Source organism: Aulonocara sp. 'chitande type north' Nkhata Bay, linkage group LG23 (assembly GCF_057382095.1).
Source record: "Aulonocara sp. 'chitande type north' Nkhata Bay isolate Kocher_YH1m ecotype deep benthic linkage group LG23, A_spYH_male_GT1.1, whole genome shotgun sequence".
In the NCBI taxonomy this organism is placed as follows: Eukaryota; Metazoa; Chordata; class Actinopteri; order Cichliformes; family Cichlidae; genus Aulonocara; species Aulonocara sp. 'chitande type north' Nkhata Bay.
Window position 1 is genome coordinate 7919663 of NC_141365.1, and position 22456 is coordinate 7942118.

Below are 22456 nucleotides of genomic sequence, written 5' to 3' on the forward strand. Positions count from 1 at the left end.
TGTATGTGTGTGTATATATATATATATATATATATATATTAAATATATATAAAATTGTAGGTTGTGTATCCTTCAGGTGTTAATGGGGTTATTGAAAATGTGTATATGTGCGTATGTGTGTATATACGTAGGTATGGATAGATAGAAACATATATGTGTATATATTAAAAAAAAAAAAAAAAAAAAATTACACATAACATATAATGTAATTACAAGGAGGTATTTCTGTAGTCTATTGATACTAGATAGTGGAAAAGGGGTGGGATTAAATAAGCTTATGCTTCTTCCTGCTCCTTTTTGAACATGGACGTTATTTGGAGTTGTGGTTGCTCGTTTTCCTTTTGTTTGCTTTGTTCATTTGTCTCTTTTAATTCTATTTTTTTTTTATACTTTTTCAACATGTTCAAAATAAAGATTCAATCAATCAATCAATCAAATTCACTCTATATTAAAGTAGCTGTGGCAGAACTGACTCATTTTTAAGACTTTCAACATAAATCCAACAATTACATGTATTTTTATGATAAGCAGGGACAGGCAAACACAATGTGAAAAAGAAGATTTATTGAAATGCTGCAACAGTGTTAGTTTAACATATCCATTTTATCAGTCACTTATCAAATATCAGAAAAATCAAAGTATTAAATTTGGCAGTTGGCCATAAAGGGCACTTCAGTATGTTGAAAAGAAAAAAAAAATAGTTGTGTATCTATGAGGGAGCAACCTTTCTTTATGACAGCGCTTTTACTTCAAACAAGCTTTATCTGGATCAACGGTGTTGCATTACCAGCATATATGCATATTTCTTTAAAAAAAAAAAAAAAAAAATCCAATAATTCCTCAGTCATGTCTGATATTAGACTATGTTTAAACAATTTGTTACCACATCTGCATGCATTAGTTCACTCAGCCAGCGGTTTGTACCCGTCTTTACTGTTTACATCACATCCGTTCATTTGTAATAAGAGAATCGCCTTCATTCAGAATCTCACAGCAGGCTGCATGCAATACAGTGTAGACCCCAGATGCAATAACTCAGTCTATCTGGGAGAAAATTGAAAGTTGCTGGAGGTTTGCAACAGCTGATAAGGTGCTGTCACTGCAGGGCACTGACCACTAGAAGCAAACAGTGTAGCTTTAAAACAACAGGAATTGTGAAATACTGAGGTGGAGACACCCAGCCCCCTCCGTCGTAAGAGTAGAAAGTGTTTTGGCTCAATGATAAGTTGCACAGAAGAGTTGCTTCACTGAAGCATCCAGTTTTACAAAAAAAACAAAAACAAAAAAAAACAACAAAAAAGAACAATTAGAGTGTTTTTTTTAAGGCAAAAATCAGGTGTTCAGGCTTTTTTTTTTTTTTTAAACATGCAAAAATCTGAACACAACAGTAAGGCGCATTTCAATACATCACAGGCAAGCGTGGACATATCAAGCAGACCATCAAAAATAAGCTCAATTTATGCTCAAAAACCTAAAATTAAAAAAAAAAAAAAATCACCAGTTTGTACACCGTCTTCTTGCAAAAAAGAAAAAAAAAAAAACCCTGCTCTTCAGCATACCATTATTTCGAGCATGCAATTCTGGCAATATACAAAAACAATCCTATTATAGAGGTCTATAAGGCACACATCTCTCACACACTCTTGAAAGTGTTCACTCTTTTTCCAATTGAGTCATTCATTTTAAGGACTAGATGTAAACAAAGCTGAAATGGAATGGTATAATCTAAGGATAGTCCTCTACCACATGTGTAGAGGCTTTCTGATAAAACTCTGTCCTCTCATAAAACACACCTGTATACTTTGAAAAGTAAGGGTTAAATAAATGGCGTTTTTGAAGTGCTTTCTTGAACATTGGTTAAACTGCCAGTTATCTGTCTCCCCCTAGAGGCGATTCTTAGCCATCACCAGTGACTGTTGTCGGGATAGCTGGGCACCGCCGTAGGGTACTGTGGCAAACTTGGGCCTTGGGCAGTCTGAGCGACGGCGTTAAGCCCCGCTTCCCTCACCGTGGCACTCTTCCACACCCCGGTGCTCCACTCTTCCTGAGCTCGCTGCATACTACCGCCACCACCACGGTACATTCTGTGCACCTGGAGAAAGTGGGTGTGTTAGGTAGTTGTTGGTGTGCTTTGGTGTCTGCAAGGAACTGTGTGCACGTTGACCCACACAAAGGTAAAGGTAAGTGCGTGTGCATTTTCAGCATAGGCGTTCACTCACCTTAATGAGAACCAGTGCCATTAAAGCAGTCACCAGAGTGAAGAGCAGAGTTGTGATAAGCATCACTACAGCAGAGCCCACATTTTGGCTGAAAAACGTCACTGTTGCAATCCAGCCGCTTTGTTGTGTTGGTGAGGGTGAGATGGAGTTTTATGGGTTAGTGTATCAGACAGTATGCACTTAGCAAAGTGGATTTAATACAAATGCAATTTAAAGTTTTATTAAAAAAAAAAAAAAAAAAAAAAAAAAAGAGCCACGAAGCAGTGAGAACTGAGGCATAGCAACAAACAGCGCAGCAATGATCAGCTAACACATCGACCAAAAGTCTTATTATCATTACTTTTTATTATTACTTCCTACATTTTTAAAGATTTTCTGGCCTGGTTCTTATATGGAGTGTTTCTTTTTACTGACGCATTCAAGGCGCTTTACACAGCTTGCCTCATTCACCCATTCATACAGACATTTTTCTACACGCAAGTGTTTTCTATCTAACATTCACACTCTGAAGAACGCATCAGAGAGCAACATGGGGGTCAGTATTTTGCCCAAGGATACTTTGGCATACAGATTGGAGCAACCAGCGATCAAACACCAATCCTCCAAATAGGAGAAGACTTGCTGAGGTTTAGCCACCCCTGTTTTCATGTTTTATGTTAACAAAAAAAGAAAAAAAAGAAAGAAAACAAGATACTACTTGACCTACACTTACTGGCCACCTTCATGGTCATTAGGTACACCTTATCAGTACCAGGTTAGATCCTGTTTTGCTATCATAACTGCCTTAATTCTAGGTGACAGATACAACAACGTCCTGGAAACTTTTCAGTTCATAATCGCATGATATCATCACACAGTTGCTGTAGATTTCTCTGCTGACCAACCATGATGAGACTCATTCCACGACATCTCAAAGTTGCTCTATTGGATTGAAATCTGGTGACTGTGGAGGCCATTTGAGCTCAGTGAATTCACTGTCATTTTCTTACATGCTGTCATGCCAAATTCTGACTCCACGATCCAAATGTTGCAGTAAAAATTAAGACTCATCAGACAAGGCAACATTTTTTCAATCTTCAGTTGTCCAATTTTGAGAAGCTTGTGTGAATTATGGCCTCAGGTTTCCTGTTCTTAGCTGGCAGGAGTTTTCCCTACAGTGGTCTTGCTACATCCCTTCATTTTTAACGAGTGGTTACTTTTCCTTTCTATCAGCTCAAATCAGTGTGGTCATTCTCCTCTGTCAGCAACAAGGTATTTTGATTCAAAGAACTGCTGCTCACTGGATATCTTTTTGGGACCAGTCTCTGTGATTCTAGAGTTTGTTGTGTGGGAAAATCCAACGGTTTCTAAAATACTCCGACCGGTTTGTATGGCACCAACAACCATGCAACATTTAAATTTGGGGGCAATATAGCCTCAAAATTAAATCACTATATTTTTTAAGAAAATGTGCCACAATACTTCTGAAGCAGAAAAAAAAAGACACTGAACACTAAAAATGGTAAAAGATTTTCTATCTGGGATGTTGTAATGTGGCTTGGTCTCTTTAACCATTTGCATAACAGCTTCCTTTCCCACCGTTTAAACTGGTCTCATGTACTTTGCCAAACAATATATAACCACGTCAATGATTTGCATCCATTTTCTGCTCTTCCAGTCTATACGCAGTTTAACTAGCTATGCACCAGTGACGTTTGGTTGAACCATTTGTTTACTTTTGGACTGTACACAGCTGCCAGCATCTCTCCTATTTGCCTGTCACCCTAGCCCAGTTGTACTCCACAGTGTTTTTGCCTCGAGTGTTGAAAAGAAGTTTGTTCCATTCAGCTGGAACAGGTTTCTAGCATATTTTCCAAAAGTATTGCGCTATGTTGGGGGTGTTAGAGCAGCTCCCTTTTTACCAAATCTTCAGCAGCAGAAATACACTTCTCACTGTCAGATATGTCACTTTGTTGTGCATGAGGAACATAAAGGCACAGTGTTGCTATAACGATATCACGAATGACCCCCCCACCCGCCAAAATCAGCAGGTCATCTTGACCATGTTTAAATTAATTGAATGGCTGGCATGTGATTGGCTGATTAGATAAGTGCTTAAAAAACAGTTGGACAGGTGTACCTAACAATGCGGCCAATGAGAGTACAATGTCTCTAAAAACAGATCGATGTCAGTACTACATGAAACCGGTTTAGAAACACCACTTCATAAAAACTTTGCGAAATTTAAAAAATAATAAAATAGTAATCCACAAAATTTAAACCACATTGTTATTCTGCAGCTCAAACATATACAAAAAAAAAAAAAATGCACTTTCATTCTGTATTTACATACAACTGGGTAGATAACAGGCTAAAAATGGCAATTATTTTCAATTTTAAAACAGTTTGAAATGTTTCACCTCCTTATATGTTAACTTCATGATTTTTTTTATTGAACAGATGAGAAACAGCCATGTGTGGTGAAAAGCACATTTTCCAGCTGCCTTGATCATCAGAGAGAAACCTTCATGACCCAATCCGATAAAAAAAACCCCCCAAAAAACATAAAATAACTAAATAAATAAATAAACTAGCAGCCAATATGTGTGGTGTTCAAAGCAGGTTTGGTTCAACTTACCATGTTCCCCAACCAGGGATGCCGATAGCCTGGATGAGGGCCAAGACACACTGAAAGAAGAAGATGAAGAAGAAGGCCATGAAGTTGAACGAGCTGTCAGCCCTATGAAGAAAATAAGAAAAGAAAATACAAAGATGATACAGTAGAAAAAAAGCCCGAAGGTTTTCCATTTCTGTTGCAAAGTTGCTTCTTCCTTCTTGTTGGCAAGATTTGAGTCAAACTACCACACATACTTGCAGAGAAACATGAACAAGTCACAGAAAAGCTGGAAATGTTCTCAGTAAACTCAAAAGATGGGTGCAAATTCAAATCAGAAAACAAGCAGCACAGTCAGAGCTGATCAAACTTTTTGGGGGCTTGTATTCAATTCAATGAATTTTATTTATATAGCACCAAATCACAACAACAGTCGCCTCAAGGCGCTTTATACTGTAAGGTAGACCCTACAATAATACATACAGAGAAAACCCCAACAATCATACAGGAAGAAACCTCCAGCAGAACCAGGCTCAGGGAGGGGCGGGGCCATCTGCCGCGACCGGTTGGGTTGATTTCTGTCCGTTCTAAAGAGTTCATTCTATGAGTATTAGGGCTGCATAAGAAAAGAAATATTGTCGATACTTTTGAGAAGAAAGTTGAAATTTCAAGATTAAACCGAAAAACTATTTTGAGAAAAAAATTCAAAATCTACTTCAAAGTTTTTCAATCTGACCATCTTTTTAATGTCCTTATCGCCACAATATGATTATGTGTTAAAAGAGAAATCATATTCTTCCTAGTTACCAAGAACGATTTTACTAACTCAGAGGGTATTGCAACCGTGGCAGTTTTGTCTTGTAACGACAACTGTAATCTCCACGTTTCGACTTTTTCCTCAAAACAGAATTGTGACCTTAATCTCAAGGTTTTGACTTTATTCTCAAAATTATGAATAATCTTTTTCTTTCAGTTAGATTTGTTTTATTTCACTTTTAAATACCAAAAAAGCTCACCTTTTCCGCTTTTATTAACTATTAACTAGCTTGTAAGTTAAAAGGCTTTTGGTCAATTTTCAACCAATAAATCCTTAAGATGATCTTGAAGACATCGGTGGATGGAAGTAAAATTTTAATGGATTATTAACATGACGCCACTCCACACGCTTAGAAAGTTTTACCATAATTTATGATAAACTTTTGAAGCCATCATGTTTACAGAGAGTGAGACATACATGCATGCAATCAAATGCTAACAAAAACATACATGTCCCTGGTGGAGGCGATCATAATCTTCCTCATCTTTCCTGAACATACTGACACAAAATTACACATGCAGATAGTAGTACGTAAACCCTTGAAACTGACACACTTTGAATCAGATATATAATCTTCAGGAAATACTTTTAGACCACTTTTCTTGACACATGGTGCAAGCAGCTCTCTTAAGCTCACTCAACATCTAACTGATTCAAAGCTATGACTTTTTTAAGAGACATAAAAAGTCTTCTAATTTAAAGCTTCTAAATTAAGATAAAACCGAGTTTATTTTACTTTAAAAAGCTTAGAAACACTGTGTTTAACCAGATACTTACTCTGAATGGCATTACCTTGGCAAAGGAATCCTGGAGTCATTTTTGACCAGGATATGTGCTTCAATGCGCATATTTACCAAATATGGCGCACTGCTTTCTTGCATTTGCGCAATATGTCTAAAATTAGAATAGTCATGTCTAAGAGTCATGGTGAAATAGTAGTTCATGCATCTTTACTTGTAGGCTCGAGTATTGTAATTCATTATTATCGGGTTGTTCTAAAAGCACCCTGAAAAACCTTCAGTTGATCTGCACCTTTTGGCATAGCTCTGGAATAATGCAGCTAGATACAGATGAATTTTCATTTTCCCTTGATCTATATTATGTTTATTGCTGCCTTTTAAGCATTCCAGACTGGAAAACAAAACAAAACAGCTTTTACCGTAGAGCCTTTGCTTGTTATAGTCTTCTTCTTTGGAACATGCTTGAAAGCCATTAGTTTTTCTCTCTGCCAGTTTTACTCCCTGGGTAAACATTTGACTTTGATAATGTGTCATCTGAGTTTGTTTTGCATTTATAAGAACTTTTTAATGTACGCCTGATGTTATGCTAAAGTTGTAATGTATGCATGCGTGTAATCAGAAGCTGCTCATAAATTTGTGGGAATTACTAAATGATAACTGACCTGAAAGCTTTGTAGAGTGGTCTAAACCAGCAGGTGTAACTACAGGGGCAGAAGAGGATGAGCCAGAGCAGGGAAAAGCCAAAGTTTGTGGCACCTCCACCCCCGGCCCACCAAGCAATACATCCGATTAAATTTACACACAGTGTTCCCGAATACACTGCAAAGAGGAGAAATAAGCGTGCGTTAAAAAAAACAAAGGGAAATAAGTACTTTCTCAGCAAAAATGGTAGGAATCCATATGCTTCCTGTTCTGAAGAAACTGAAGACACTTACTCATCCAGAGAATGTAGACTCTGCGTACCAGCAGCTGGTGGGGTGCAGGTATTTCCTCTTCAATGTTCTGGTAAAAACATGGCTTTATTTTTACAAACTCGGGCAGGGGTGGAAAGTTATTGGCCCGCTCTGAAACAAGAAGCAAGATTACATCATAAAAGTACTGCCATAGTAATAGTTTTTATTTGAATATATCTGAATACAGTGCAGGGAGGGAGAGAGAGAAAACGAGGTATAGTGGAGTTGTACTTTAAATAAGATTTCAAACATGAGGCTTGGAGGCCAAAACTGGCCTGCTAAAGGGGCCCAATTTTTGCAGGGAGTAAAAATTGCATTCCAAGTACTTTGCAGCCCACCCCTTCTTTAATAGAGAGATAGCAACTAACCTGCCATTTTGAAATTCCACGTCTTCCCTGAAAAAGAAGAATATACAAAAAAAGAGACGTAAATCTCCACACATTTTTAAATTATATATATATATATATATATAACTGCCATTAATTTTCTGCCAGTGCTAACCTTGATTTATACAAATTCAAGCTAACCTTCGACCACTTGCAGGAACAGTAAACCCTCTAATTAGTTCTAACTGCAGATTTCAACTTTGCTCAAATTGTATACCGATTTCAATACGCCAACAGGAACACTTTCATGTTTTACCAATGCCAACGTGAAGTTATTAACTCTTTGCTTTACGTGAGACATTTTAGAGTTGATAGCAGCTAAGGCGTGTTCCTAAGCAGTTAGTTGTCGTACAGTAGCAGATATGAGCTCAGTGACTTTATCTCACGCTGCTGCTTCATTTGAATAGCAATGGTCTGTACAGCAAAAGGACAGCAAAGACATGTCGGCTTTACCGGGGTAACAGAATATCCTCGCGGTTCAGTCGACGACAACGGTGGGGTCCTGGAATCGTTTAGGAATCGCATGCGCTTTTTCGACCCATCATCTGCGACTGCGCTACCCCGTTCACCACATGTAGTTCAAAACTGTTTATATTCGGCAAGTACAGGGGACCAGTAGAACTACACGTCCCAGCAGCCATTCGAGCGGTAAACGGAAAACGCGTGACTTCAACATGACATCGTTTCCACCCAGTCCCCTCTCTGTAAACAGAGAGGTGGAAGTGGTGTTGGATGGTTCAGAGGCTGAGGTGGTGTTGGATGGTTCAGAGGCTGAGGTGGTGATGGATGGTTCAGAGGTAGATGTGGTGGTGGATGTTTCAGAGGTGGACGTGGTGGTGGATGTTTCAGAGGTGGATGTGGTGGTGGATGGTTCAGAACTGGACGTGGTGGTGGATGTTTCAGAGGTGGACGTGGTGGTGGATGTTTCAGAGGTGGATGTGGTGGTGGATGGTTCAGAGGTGGAAGTGGTGTTGGATGGTTCAGAGGCTGAGAGAGGCCTTTTTAATCATAAAGTAGAGAAATGAAAACCTCATTAACACATTCATAAACATTTAGCCGCTTTACTGACACAAAAAAAACTGTTGGTCCGGGACACTGGAATAGTCGGGAGTTTATACCGGCCGGCCCATTCCTTTATTTCACACAACATGGCAACCATGACTTCAGAAAGTCAAACTCTTCTGCCAATCACAGAGCCCGAATCATCAGCTACACTGGGCGTTCTTTGGTTCACAGCCTCGGGTGTCCCCTATGGAGTGGCTAGTGTCGACATAATAAAGTTAAATTGGTTTTAGACCACTGAATGACATGAGAGAATAAGCTTTTATTGTTACATTTCACATCTTAAATACTATCAGACAGTGCCTAGAACTCTCTTTCTACCAAGAATAAGTCACGTAGCTTTATAAAACGTGAACAGTAGCATAAACGTGCAGCGCAGCAGTACTAATCAAACAGCCCCTTGGCAGCCGGTAACTTCTTTTGGGCCAATCAGTGAGGAGCATTGATGGTAGTGACAGGCTCCCGCCAATTCCGACTCGGGAGCGCGAGGCAGGCAGCAGGGTAAACCAGGGGAGCATGTAGGTGCTGTAGGAAGGAGTATGTGTTATGTTTTATGTGAAATAAATTAGCTATACATGTCGTTCGAATAGCAGCACAATATTGGTTTGCTACCACGGTGTATTTTCGGGTGTTAACGTGAACCTTGAGGGTATTTTGAAGTCACTTTGTCGGAGAACACAGCTAACGACAGAAGCACCGGGTTAGTGGTTGGGGATGTTGGCGGCTGAAAACCCATCGGTGGAAGGACATTTGGCAGCATCGACTCCTCATAGAAGAGGTAATGCTACGGCCCTGAATGCCATTAAAGCACACATATGTTTACATGTATATCATAGACAAAGTACAGTTTTGTCTTAACTACGTACAGAGTTGACAAACTGACAAAACTGTCATTTGCGTACTATAAAGTTATCCAACGCTAAAAACTGTTTTATATCGCGAGGCTATTTAATGCCAATGGGACGAGACACACACGGATTGTTTTTAAAAAAAAATGCGCCATTGTCTTGAGTCATTAAAGTCTGCAGTGTGCAGCTAACCTACTACTTTGCTGTTATAATGTCACTTAACGCCAATCCGGAAATTCTTAGCGTCGGATAACGTTTAAATTAGTTAAGTTAGGCTTCCGTTGGTCGGTATTTATATCTATCCAAATCTAACTGTAAATTAAAGGCCTTTAACCGAATGACAGTTGTATTTTTTTGCTCTACTTTGCAACTCAAAGCTCTGCCTCAGGTGCTTGGCTAAAGCTGCTAGGCTAGATGCTTAGCAGCAAACATGAAAGCCGGGTCACAGTTAACGCGTCAAAGCTGCTCCCTTCCCTTTAGCTTTACACACATTGACGTTTTGAAGCTGTTGTAACTGTGTCGTGTTGTTACGACCATCCTCAGTTGTTGTTTCGAGGGAGGTTTCAGCTCAGCACTTGGCAGGCAAAACGTATCCTGACAGACCCAAACTGAGGCGCTTGCCCGGTGGACTCTACCGGGCCTTGTTGCACCGATGCATACGCCGGTTGGCGGGAGAGCCAGCCAAACATAGCTACTATACTCGGTGTAATGTTGTTGTTGCAGCGTATTGTGCCGTTAATACAGCACATTCAAGAGCTACCTTTACTGTCAGATAAATGCATTTAATGCCAATCGATTAGTATTGGTTCTCGGACTGTTGTTATGACACTAGTCAGTAAATGCTATTTTACTACAAGCAGTCTTAACACTAAAAAGTGGTGTTGCCAGTGTTTTGTTTTGCTTTTTAAATGGATAAATATAATTTTTTGTGGGGGTATGGCTATTGATAAATATTTTATTGATGAATGCCAATATCTGTTCTGATAACGGTTCCACTTCTCCTAAAGTCTGATCACTCTGCTGGGAGTGGGGAGGGGGAAGTAGGCCTTAACAGGTTACCAGCATGAGTGTAACTGTTTTATTGTGTGTACATACGAAAAAACGTTAAACGCTATGTTTTAAGTATTACTTGCAATAGCAGTCATTTTACAAAGACAGCTGGGACAGGCTCCAAGATGGATAATGATACTTGGAAGTTTAAAACCTGTTCAGTTTTTTTTTTCTTTTTTTTTTTTTTTTTCCTTCAGTCCATCAAAACCATTTCAAGTGCCTTGATGTGACTGTTGTGAATTGGCACTGTATCAGTACAACTGATTTGAATTGGGGCTCAGAAAGCAGTTTATTTGCTCTAAAAGGCACAGATGTTTCAAATATTCCAACTAATTACAATCACTTGTCTCGAAGCTTTTGCCATTGGTGAAATGTTTTTACGTCACAAAACAGTGCTCCTAAACTAATGTTTCCACAGAAATTCCCTTTCTCTACTTAAAGATTTATCAGAAATAAATAAGGAATTGATAAATATTTATAAAATCTTATTATATTATATAATATTATATAGTCTTTTTTTTCTTCTTCTTCTTGAGCACTTTTACTGGCAGGTAATTTAAAACAAATGAATATCATGATGTGAAATTTTACTTTCATTATCTTTTAATGTGTCTGTTTTCATTTTTCAGGCATGGATTGTAAGTCAAGTAACAATGCCAGCAAGAAACTTGTACAAGGTAAATGCAATGTTTAATTTTTACTTCTACATTTTGTGAAACATATTACTCTTGACAATGAGAAATGAGACAATGCAGATTAAATGTTTCATAATTTCTGTGCTGTCTACTGTAAAATTATACCTTGCACTAACAGTGCCTGTTACTTACTTCTAGACTTTCTGTATTACTTTTCCCCTCATCAATATATTGAATCAAAATTGTGTCTTTCATCATACACAGTGGTGCAGCTCCAAATGATCCGTATTTTCTTCTGTCTCTAGCCCGTCTTCCTTTCAAGCGCCTGAACCCTGAACCTAAAGAGAACCAGCCACCTAAGCGCCCCTGTGCCCATTCCTGCCCTGAACCTGAAGTCTCAGACAGGGAGAATGAGAATGCATCCTCTCCTCTTTCTGTGCGCAGTGGCCCACCTTTGGTTAATGGTCGTGGGCCACTTGATGGCTTCATAAGCCGTAGACGCGCCACAACTTCAGATGAGAACATGATTATAGATCTGACTGAGGACAACACATCATCTCCTTTAAAGCCCCTTGCCTCATCTGTTTCAGCCTCTCCCTGCGTCCCAGCAAAAGATAAGCATCACTGCAAAGACACAACGGCTTCGCCTCAGAAGTCCTGCAGTGCTAATGGCGCTCCTAAAATGCAAACATTAGACTCTGTTGTAATCAACAATGATGATGATAAAGAGGAGGAGGAGGAAGAAGAAGAAGAAGAAGAGGAGGAGGAGGAGGAGGAAAAGAACAACACCGCATCCATCTCTCAGCTTGACACAACACAGGATTCTGACACTGAAGCAGAGGAGCTGAATGAGTCAGGAAATGTTTCTAGTTTGGGAAACCGGTCCATGCAGTCAGTTTCATCAGTCACCTCTCCGTCTGAAAGCTCGCCAGAAAAGTCCAAGACGGATGACCCTACACCCGCTACTACACCTACAGTATGTACAGCACTCTGTGACCCTGCTTTTTGTTGCAGCCCACATTGGGCAGTATATTACTACAAACGTGACATAATCAGTGTTCAAAGAGTTTGTTTTTTAAATATAAATTATATATATATAAATCTGCACATATCACACAAAAAACAAGATTTCTATTGAGTGTTTGCTTCCTATCATCAATAGATTGCTTTAATTTGATATTTACTCATGTAATGCATAACACTAAAGTACTAAATCATTAATAATTAACAGTGTGTTTTTTTTTTTTTTTTTTTTTTTTTGGGGGGGGGGGTGTAATCTTGGCTGTTCAGAAAAATGTCATTGTTAATTGAAGTAATTATACCATTGTTAACATTTAACATTGTTAAAATTTAAACATAGGAGCATTTGTGAAAGACAGGCAATGATCTTGAGCCATATTTCTTTTCTCTCACTAACAGGAGTCAAAGACCACCCCCAAGATACCAGCAGATCAAAAAAAGGTCAAAAGACGCTCATTGAAGGTAAAAAAACAAACAAACCCAAATTGTTGCATTCGGTTCACTTTCATTTATTTATTTATTTTGTGAGCCTTTTGTGTGTCATATTTCTTCACCCACTTTATCAGTTTGTAGAAAAAGTGATAAATATTTGACATTTAGAGTTTACAGGAACAAGACGAGAGACTCCGGCTGCGACAGGAGAAGGAACGGCAGAAGGAAGAGGCCAAAGCTGCAAAAGAGAAAAAGAAGGAAGAAGCTCGGAAACTAAAGGAGGAACGAGAAAGGGAAAAACGGGAGAAAAAGGAGAAGGATGAACGAGAAAAACGGGAGAAAAAAGAGAAGGAGGAGAGGGAAAAGGCAGAGAGGCTAAAAGCAAAAGAGGAGCTGCGGAAATCCAAAATGGAGTAAGTAATGGATTATTGTTTTACATTGTAGTTGTCCATACTTTTCGCCACACCTGCAGTCATTTGAGAGACTTGCAGGTCAGCTGATGGAGGAATCTGAACAGTGAAAACACTTTCATTGTTTCATATGGTTGTAAAGATTTGTGTCCGTTGTGGCAGTGGAGCTGAAATGAAATGTGGTTTGGGTTATCCATATATTATTTATATTTCCCTCCACACTTGCAGTCATTTAAGCGACATATAGGGCAGCTGATAGAGGAATCCATATAGTCTATTCATTCAATCTGAATTAAGTTTTGTTTTTAAGTTTAGATTTGGTAAAATATTTTTGTTAACATCTGCCATAGGGCCAAGCTGGAAGAAAAACGAAAGAAAGAGGAAGAGAAGCGAATGAAAGAGGAGGAGAAACGGTTGAAAGAAGAAAAGGATGTAAGTTATTTTTCTTTTTTCTTTCTTTTTTTTGACAGTTATGTGCTCAGCATCTTGTTCTACATTCAAAATTAACCATTTGACTGTTCTGTTTTGTTACAGCGCCTCAAAGCTGAGAAAGCAGAAATTACGCGGTTTCTACAAAAATCGAAGATCCAGCAGGCTCCAAAGGTAAGTAGATTTACTAACCTGACATGAAAATTGATGGATGTCACATTTGAACTCTGATCTCTCCTTCAAAATCCGTACAGTTTCATAAAATGTCTTTTCTTTAAAACTACACCCACATTAAATATTTACAGCAAGTATTGTTAAGACAAAAAGAGAGCAGTCTACAGTGTATTTTTAACTAACTACTGTTACATTGTATAACAAGCTCAGTGTATTCACGTTCAGTTATTTAAAAATCTGTGCCCATTATCTACTCCTACATAAGGTTTGTGTAATCAAAGCAAACCTCTTTCATACAGCTGCTACCCGATTTTCACTGCACTGCAAACTTAATGTATGTATTGTTAAAAATACAATACTAAAGGTGAATGCTGCTCAGAGAGTGAGCTACCTTGGCGGAGGTTTGCATTCTTAGTGCTTCTCGTTTATATTGACTTCATGAACCTCCAGTATAATAATTGCCATGTGATTTCTTCCCTTGTCATTTCAGACACTTGCAGCTGCGTGCGGGAAATTTGCTCCATTTGAGATCAAAGAAAACATGGCTCTGGCACCACTGTGCCGGGTTCAGTGTGAAGAGTCTGCTCTGGAGGAACTGGACCGATGTTTGTTGAATCCTGCTGATAACCTGAATGGACTGAAAGATTGGATTGGGCAAAAACCCAGACAGTCAGGACCCACAAAACCCAGACAGACCAACTCACTCAGGTGAGACTGGAATTGGTGGTAATCCCAATTTAACTTTTGTTTTGTAAATCTATATACAGCAGCAGTAATCCCTTGCTCAGACTCCTTGGGCAGAGGCGGTCACATGATCTTGGTTATTAACTGCTTAAGTTAACCCAGGGTTTGTCTGTTTAATTGCGAGCATGTTTATTTGAAAGAGGTGGCCCAGTTGCAAACATGAACAGGCAGAACATCTAATTTTTAAAAAGAAGTTAAAACTGTAATATTAGAAAAATATAGAAAAGTAAAATGCATAACACAGGCTGGAAGCAACACAGCTGCTTCTGAGCAGTACAAGTGTATTTGTTGTCAGGAAAAGTATTTTGAAGGCATTTTGGTCAGTTAGTCTGAACAAGATCTACTATATCAAAGTCAGCTAAATTGGACTGTAAAAAGTCAGGGGAAAGGTGAAATGATAACTATGCAAGTTTCTTCTTTCACACAGTGTCAGTGCCACTTCTCTATAATACACAGATGAATTTAATCAACTATTAAATTAGTATTTTCCTAACTGGCCCTAGGACGGTTACAGTTTCTATTCTGCATCACTGGTCATGTCCAATGGTCTGACAATAAAGTATAAAAACAAACATAATTCAAATGAATGACCAAAGTCTAAAGTACAAATGGATTATATATTAATGCCTGTAGAACAATAAAATTGTTTTAAATTGGTTCTCATGTATCATTTTTATAAACTGAAAAAAAAAAAGATAATTAAAATAGTCCTTCAAGCTTTTGTTTGTTTTCTTCCTCTCTCAGGGATTGTATAGCAGTGGAAGGGCCAAAACCAGATAGTGTGCCGGACCGTAAACGTTATGGGCCCATGAAGCTTCTGCAGTTTCGTGAGAATTACCGTCCAGCCTACTGGGGCACATGGAGCAAGAACAGTTCACACATCTCACCTCGCCGCCCCTTTAGACAAGACAAGGTGAAACCTTTATTTGTAATTTTATTAATGTCTTCTGTTCATGCACCACCCTAGCGGTGAATGTGCTTATGTGGGTTGCCAGTTTATGTGTAGCTGTAGTGATAGCAACTGTTCTCTACGACCATAGGGTTTACTTGACTATGAGGTGGACAGTGATGAAGAATGGGAGGAAGAAGAGCCAGGAGAGTCCCTGTCTCATAGTGAAGGGGTAAGTCTTTTTTTTGCCCCCCATTTAATAACTGATTTAGACACATGCAGACATATAAACATATAGGTATTACTGTTCATCAAACAACACACCCACATTTGTTTTTTTTTATTCTCTTTGAAATCATTGAAACCCGTTTCAATCACTCATGATTTATATAGAAATCACAGATTGTTGTCCCAAAGTCCTGGTGTGAAAACGACCATTGAGGTGTGTGTGTGTGTGTGTGTGTGAAGTGAACTAAAAAAAAGACCATCTTGTGATGTGATTGTTCAACCATGACACAATAAAATGTTGACTGTGAGCACTTGGACCACACCTAATGATTTTAAACTCAGTCATATGCTTTTTAATGTTTGTTTATCCATTGGTAGGGGTTGATGAGTATGGCAAAGTATTCAAATCCATCTTAAATTATAGTTGACGTTACAGTATGCATCTTCAGCCATGCCATGATTATATGAAATGACAGCTATGCACGTTTCTTTTTACAAGGTGAAAACAATACCGGTTATGCTTTGTGGCTGGTAATAACTGTGACAGTGATTATTTTACTCGTTAGAAAGCTGTGAACTCTTGATCACTTTTAGGAAGATGAGGAAGAGGGAGGAGAAGATGATGACGATGACGATGATGGATTCTTTGTTCCTCATGGCTACCTTTCAGAAGATGAAGGGGCACTGGAAGAAGAGGTATGAGTCGAACTACAGTATTAGTGCCCTCTGTCACCTTACTGAAAGAATTGTTTGACTCTTCTAGTTTCAAAATACTTTGGCAAAGTTTCTTTTGGCGGTTCGCACAACTGATAATGCCCAATAAACCTCCCAGGATGGTGGTGACCTGGAAAAGCAGAAACTCCGTCAGAAACTGAAAGCAAGGGAGTGGGATGAGCTTATGTCCAGCAAGAAGAAGATGAAGGTCCTGGAGCCGATGGTGAGGGGCTGCATCTGGGAGGGAGAAGCACCTGGCTTTGAACTTTTACAGTCATATGTTGTGTGCTTGGTGGAGCCTTTACCCAAAGCAGACAACAGTCCCAGCCCAGAGGAGATGTCACTGAAGTCTCAGAGAGAAGAAAAATGTAAGTGTCTGTCAGATGTTTTGCTTGCATGCAAAGTTTGAATGGTAAATGGCCTGTATTTGTATAGCGCTTTACTAGTCCCTATGGACCCCAAAGGGCTTTACACAATCAGTCATCCACCCATTCACACACTGGTGATGGCAAGCTACATTGTAGCCACAGCCACCCTGGGGCGCACTACCAGGGGCGAGGCTGCCGGACACTGGCGCCACCGGGCCCTCTGGCCACCACCAGTAGGCAATGGGTGAAGTGTCTTGCCCAAGGACACAACGACCTACACATTGTCCAAGCCGGGGCTCAAACCGGCAACCTTCCGATTACAAGGCGAACGCCCAACTCTTGAGCCACGATCGATTGAAGAGCTGCCTGAGCTGCCTGCTCCTCTTGTGATTAATTATGGAGCAAGTAAAGGCGGCTCACTTTACCATAAATTGTGTGGGTGTGTATCTATCTGCATATTTAGCAAGAAATGTGCCATTTCTTCATTCAGTGAAGTGATCGTTAAGCTTCAGCAGCAGTTCTCAAGGTTCTTGCTGTGAAACTAACTGTTTAGCAGTGAACAGAAGTCCTGTCTGACTAAAAAGTCCCTCACAGGCTCCAGATGCAGGAAGAGCTGTATTGACTTTGAATGACAGTTTGATGTGAGGAAAGCTATGCAGTAGATCCATATTTCTAATGAATATACATGAAAGGTACATCTCCAGCTTCCCTGCTTCTGGGTTCCTGACCCCATGGATCCAAAGAAGTCATCTTCATCGGATAGGCTACTGTTTGTACTGGCCTCATCCAACTCTGTGTCTAGGTGATGTCTGATGAAGTTGAGACCTGTGGAAAGATGTATGGTTTTCAAAAGAATTAGGTCTGGGCTGTATAGGATGTTTGCCTTGAAAATTTGATCACACTGGAGATGTTTTTTACCAACTACTAAAACAAAATCTTGTCATTCATAGCCAACAAATAATTTGCGATGAATTCCAGATTACATTCAAAATCAGAACTTATGCAAGGCTAAGCAGTGCTGGCAAATAGTCTCCTTCAAAAAAATGTTTAGCCTTCCTCTTAGTTATAAACTTCTACACCTCATAATTGAAGTTCATTGAAGGAGTCAGGACAAAAAGTCACTTAATGAGAAAAGAAAAATATTAAAACAGCTTAATTACCAATGTAGTTTCTAGCAGAGAAAGGGAGTGATTCTGGAAATGCGCATCATTTATTTATATATTTTTTAAATCATTTAATTTTTAATGTGGCTCAAGACTGTGATCCTATAACCCACAGGTGTTAAGCTCCAGTCCTCGAGGGTCAGTGTCCTGAAACTATTAAACGTCTCCTTGCCGCTACACACCAGAATAAAATGTCATTTGCAAGACTCTATAGTACTTGACTCCATGCTGAGGTGGCAATTCAGCCGTTTAATTCATGTGTGTTGGAGTATGGACACATCAAAAAGTTGCAGTACACTGACCACCGAGGAATTGAGCTCAACACAGCTGCTGTAACATAAGGATGACATCCACCTAACCACAGCTAAAAAAAAAAAAAAAAAACGAAATTTAGCATGCTTCCTCGGGTTAGATGTTGAGTTCTTGTTATGCTGAAATGTCGGTTTGTTTTGGCTCACACTGAAGACACCGCGTTATACAGCTGTTATTTTGTACTGCTTTTACGCAAAACATGCTTTGCACATGAGGGCAAGGGTGTTCATCCTCTTCAGTTCTAGCTACCTCTGCCATTTTTTAAAAATGTGTTTTATATCTGGTCATGTGACTGCATGGCTACATCTGATTGGTGAAAGAGTTACAGGTGGCATGATCCATTATTAGTAGTAGTATTATCTAATGTTATTAGATATAATGTTATTAGACTAGAAATTAATTATTTTTAAAAAAGTAACAAGTCAAGTATTGCCAAATATAGTGGAGTAAAAGTAGCAGTTCTTCTTCACAAATGTACTCAAGTAAAAAGTATGGTGTAACAAAGGTACTTTTAAAAGTACTTTTTCCCCCAAAACGTATTCAAGTTAATGTAACGGAGTAAATGTAACTTATTACTACCCACCTCTGTAATTGAGATCTCAAATTCTGACCATACAGTAACCAGCATGTTTACGAAATAAAATTTTTAGAATAGAGTTTCTAGAGTAAGCCTTCAAAATAAAAGCAGGAAAAATCGTCTGTTATCAATTATCTTCTCATGGATGGATGGTAAAACAGGTGTAAAGTGTCTATATAAAGTCTTGCAAACTCTGGATCAACTTATTTTGGCAGCGGAATGGGTCATGGTTCGACGCTAGCCTAATATTGCACAGCACTGTTGGCTTCAAGGAAATAAATCTTTTGATTTTTATGTGAAATGTATTTAAATTCTAATAAATGTATGTATTTATGACATAACAATGAATAACTCCCTAATATTCTTGTCTTGGACAGTACTCGGTAAGCTCCTGCCTCTTCTGCATGGCAATCTCAACAGTAGCAAAGTGATCATCAATGAGTTTCGGGAGTTTTGTCGCCAGGAGATCACCTCCTCATCTCCTCCTGTTCTGTCCAGCCCTCAGAACCCAGCAGAAAATATTCCCAGCAGGTAAAGCAATGGTTAGGGAACAGTAAATGTAATATTCAGTGTGGACGTTTATGTTTGTATGGTGTAGTTGTATTGTCTTGAGATTTTTCCTTTCCCTCCTGCTTTGATCAGGATGCAGCTGCGACGCCTCATCAAGAACAATGCTATTTATGAAAAGCGTTCAGCCCACAGGCGATGCTGCTGGTATGTGCACCAAGAGGTTCTGTCCCGTTTTGGTCAGGAGGCTCTTCCAGTGCCCTGCCAATGGACCTACCTCACCACGGGAGCTCGAGAAGAACCCCGTGAAGAACCCCAGGCAGCCACAGGCTCTCAGGGAAACTCTCCCACAACTCCCCAGAGCTGCTCCACCACCCCTTCATCCTCTAACAAAAGGAAGAGCACAGGCAGCATGTCAATCACCAAGTTTATGAAGAGATGTAATGATCCTGAGCAGGTAGGTAAAGGTGGATTATGAGAGTTTTTTTTTTTTTTTTTTTTTTTTAAAGCCCTGTTTGCAGGACTGGTCTACAATGAAATATCCACTTCACATTACCACTTTTAAATATCATGTTACCAAACACGTGAAAGGATTTTCTTAAACTGACTGCAGCTTTTTACTGTTTACCAGACGGAAGCAATGGAGGCTGACGGTTTTCAAGCTGACACTGAGGATGATGATGAAGATGACTGTGTAATTATTTCTACCCAAAGTGGTAAGCTGCATAGGAAGATTATTTTTTTGTAAAACTTTACCTTTTAACTGTAATTTTCAACTTTAAGGTTTAAACCAAGATTCAACGACATCACAAGAAAATAATAGTGAATAAATGGATGTGAAAGTGTTCATTTTAAACATGGCTACAATCAAGTGAGGCCAGCATATATACGAGTAATTCCTGTGATGCAAAAGCTCAGAGTTCAGACTGCTGCAAATGCTCATTTTACTCTTAATTCTGTATAATGCCAATGAGAATGGCTCCTAACATAGTCATCTACTGTTCATACCTTTTTTGGAGTAGCAGTCAATCAGAAGAAGTTTTCCAGTAGTCTGTAGTTGGATTTTGATGGTAGTGAACTTTTATTTCAGCTTCTGAAGTAGGGCATGTCAGAAAAGGTTTGAAAGTGAGTGAACTGAGGGGTACCACCAAGACCCAGTATAACATAAATGGGGATTGTTTTCAATTATCAAGTATGGAAACTTACTGTGGAGTCAAAGAATAAAATTATGGAGCTAGAAAATAATAGCACAATAGAGCCACTTTGAGCCAAGCATTTAACCTAAGCTGTTTATTACAGTTTCCTATATATATTATTCAGTTTTAAAGTGTATGTATACATTTTAGACACCTAAATTAAATCTTATTACATTTGTACTTTTTTTTTTTTCTTCAGGCCCTACAAAACAGACATCCAGTGAGGGAGATGGTACAATGGAAACAACCCCCTCTGACACTGCTGCTCTCCCCACTGCAAGCTCTGCGTCTGCCCTCGACACTGTCTGAGTGCAGGACAGGCAGTCTTCACCCAGTCAGACTACCCCTTTTCTGCCTAGAAATTCCTGCTTGCTGGATCTGAACTCCACGGTGTGCCAGACAGAATCAAGTCTTCAAGTAAGATGAAGCACCTAAGATACGGGTAACTCGTAGCAGGTAAACTCTGCTCAGGATTGAGTTCCCTCTCAACTAATTCAGTTCAGTCAGCAGCCATCGGGCCGATAGCAGCTATCCCTAATATTGGTGACTGGTTTGAATAAGGACAGGCTTGACCAGTATTCCAGTATTCATTGATTATATCTGATATTTGTGTTTAACGTGGGCCTATAGAGGGGAAGGTGAATTTCTCCGGCACTGCTTTAGCTGCTGCTGCAGATTTGGGTTAAACAGGGAGAAAAGCAGAACACAAATGGCCTTTTTTTTTTTTCTTTTTTTTCTTCCCCTCCACAAGAAGCATCCAAGACATCGAGAACATTATTTACGGTTTTTGAAATGTTCAATTCATCAAGTTGTGGATGTGATATTTTCTAATGTATATAGGTTACCAAAATGAGAAGCTTAAAGTCCATCTGTACATTTTCTTCTGATTTCCATGGGTTCATTTATTCTGCAACTTCTAAACCTGACAAACTCACTGGAGTAGTTGCTAGATCTGTACTTGTACAGTTAGGTTCAGTGCCACAGTGTTTTATAAATATGTATTTTCTTTATTTTTCAAGAATACTTGAACAGGATAAATCCATTAAACATGAATAAAAGTACTGCACTTTTATATACAGTTTATTTCTTGTCTCTTTGGGATGTTTTGTTATTCTATTAGTAGAGTTCTGTAAAAAAAAACTGGCAGCTGAGTTGTTACATGGAACTAAATTCAGAAAATATTTGTCCCACAATGGGCAATTAAGTTTGACAGTTGATAAGTAATATATTAATGATGCACATGTGTTACCTAAATCTTTTGTTACACAACATCAGTAAACTGTCATGTTTAAGAAACCAATGCCAGGTGATTTAGGCTCACGTGGCTTTATCCTGCTGGAAACAGTCATCACTGTTATACACTGTTGTCACAAAGGAATAAACATAGTCAGGAGTAATATTGATGTTTACGCCAAATTCTGACTCTACCCTCTGAATGTTGCACCAGAAATTCACTCATCAGACCAGGCAACAGTTTTTTCCAATCTTCTGATCATTTTGGTGTGCGAACTGTAGCATCAGTTCTGTTGTTAGCTGACTTGAGTTATACCCAGAGAGCCATCTGCTTCAAGGTTAGACGTGTATTCAGAAATGCTCTTGCGCATATCTTGGTTGTAACGAGTCCCTATTTGAACAATCAGGCCATTCTCTGACATCACATCAACACATTTGCTGCGCACTGGATATTTTCTTTTTCAGATCATTCTTGGTACATGGTACAGATGTTTGTGCTGAAAAATCACGTAAAGCAGCTGTTTCTAAACTACTTAGAGCAACATCTGAATACTGATACTGCAGTTCACCTTAGCCAATTTGAATGTATATGATAAGGGATAGAACACCAATCAGACTAAGCCACACAGACAGCACTTGGTGACAGTGGGAGGGAAAAACTCAGTTTTAACTGGAAGAGACCCCAAAAGCAGGCTCAGGGAGAGGAAACCATCTACCTGGTTACAGCTGGCTAGGGGGGCTGAGGAGTATTAGCAGC

General features: G+C 39.2%; 2 protein-coding genes across 6 annotated transcripts; one reads left to right on the top strand and one right to left on the bottom strand.

The window, feature by feature from the left end:
- Window positions 1-549: 549 nt before the first annotated feature.
- Window positions 550-8300, bottom strand: scamp4 (secretory carrier membrane protein 4). 3 transcript variants are annotated; one of them, XM_086283271.1, is made up of 7 exons: window positions 8162-8300; window positions 7691-7717; window positions 7305-7433; window positions 7032-7188; window positions 4837-4938; window positions 2220-2337; window positions 550-2092 (listed from the first exon to the last, which is right to left on the bottom strand). In XM_086283271.1, the coding sequence occupies exons 2-7, from the start codon at window positions 7695-7697 to the stop codon at window positions 1904-1906; spliced, it is 702 nt and encodes a 233-aa protein (XP_086139397.1). In that variant the 5' UTR covers window positions 7698-7717; window positions 8162-8300; the 3' UTR covers window positions 550-1903. The 3 variants fall into 3 exon arrangements, with proteins under 3 accessions (XP_086139397.1, XP_086139399.1, XP_086139398.1); XM_086283273.1 differs by lacking the exon at window positions 8162-8300 and adding an exon at window positions 7850-8113; XM_086283272.1 differs by lacking the exon at window positions 8162-8300 and adding an exon at window positions 7824-8113.
- Window positions 8301-9206: 906 nt separating this feature from the next.
- Window positions 9207-21538, top strand: chaf1a (chromatin assembly factor 1, subunit A (p150)). 3 transcript variants are annotated; one of them, XM_086283265.1, is made up of 16 exons: window positions 9207-9288; window positions 11298-11345; window positions 11609-12279; window positions 12723-12785; window positions 12924-13168; window positions 13516-13597; window positions 13700-13768; window positions 14259-14476; window positions 15257-15425; window positions 15553-15633; window positions 16224-16325; window positions 16462-16711; window positions 19141-19294; window positions 19406-19727; window positions 19902-19986; window positions 20666-21538. In XM_086283265.1, exons 2-16 carry the CDS (start codon window positions 11300-11302, stop codon window positions 20773-20775), a joined length of 2667 nt encoding a protein of 888 aa, XP_086139391.1. In that variant the 5' UTR covers window positions 9207-9288; window positions 11298-11299; the 3' UTR covers window positions 20776-21538. The 3 variants fall into 3 exon arrangements, with proteins under 3 accessions (XP_086139391.1, XP_086139390.1, XP_086139389.1); XM_086283264.1 differs by having other exon boundaries at window positions 9259-9548; window positions 12933-13168; XM_086283263.1 differs by having other exon boundaries at window positions 9260-9548.
- Window positions 21539-22456: the final 918 nt, after the last annotated feature.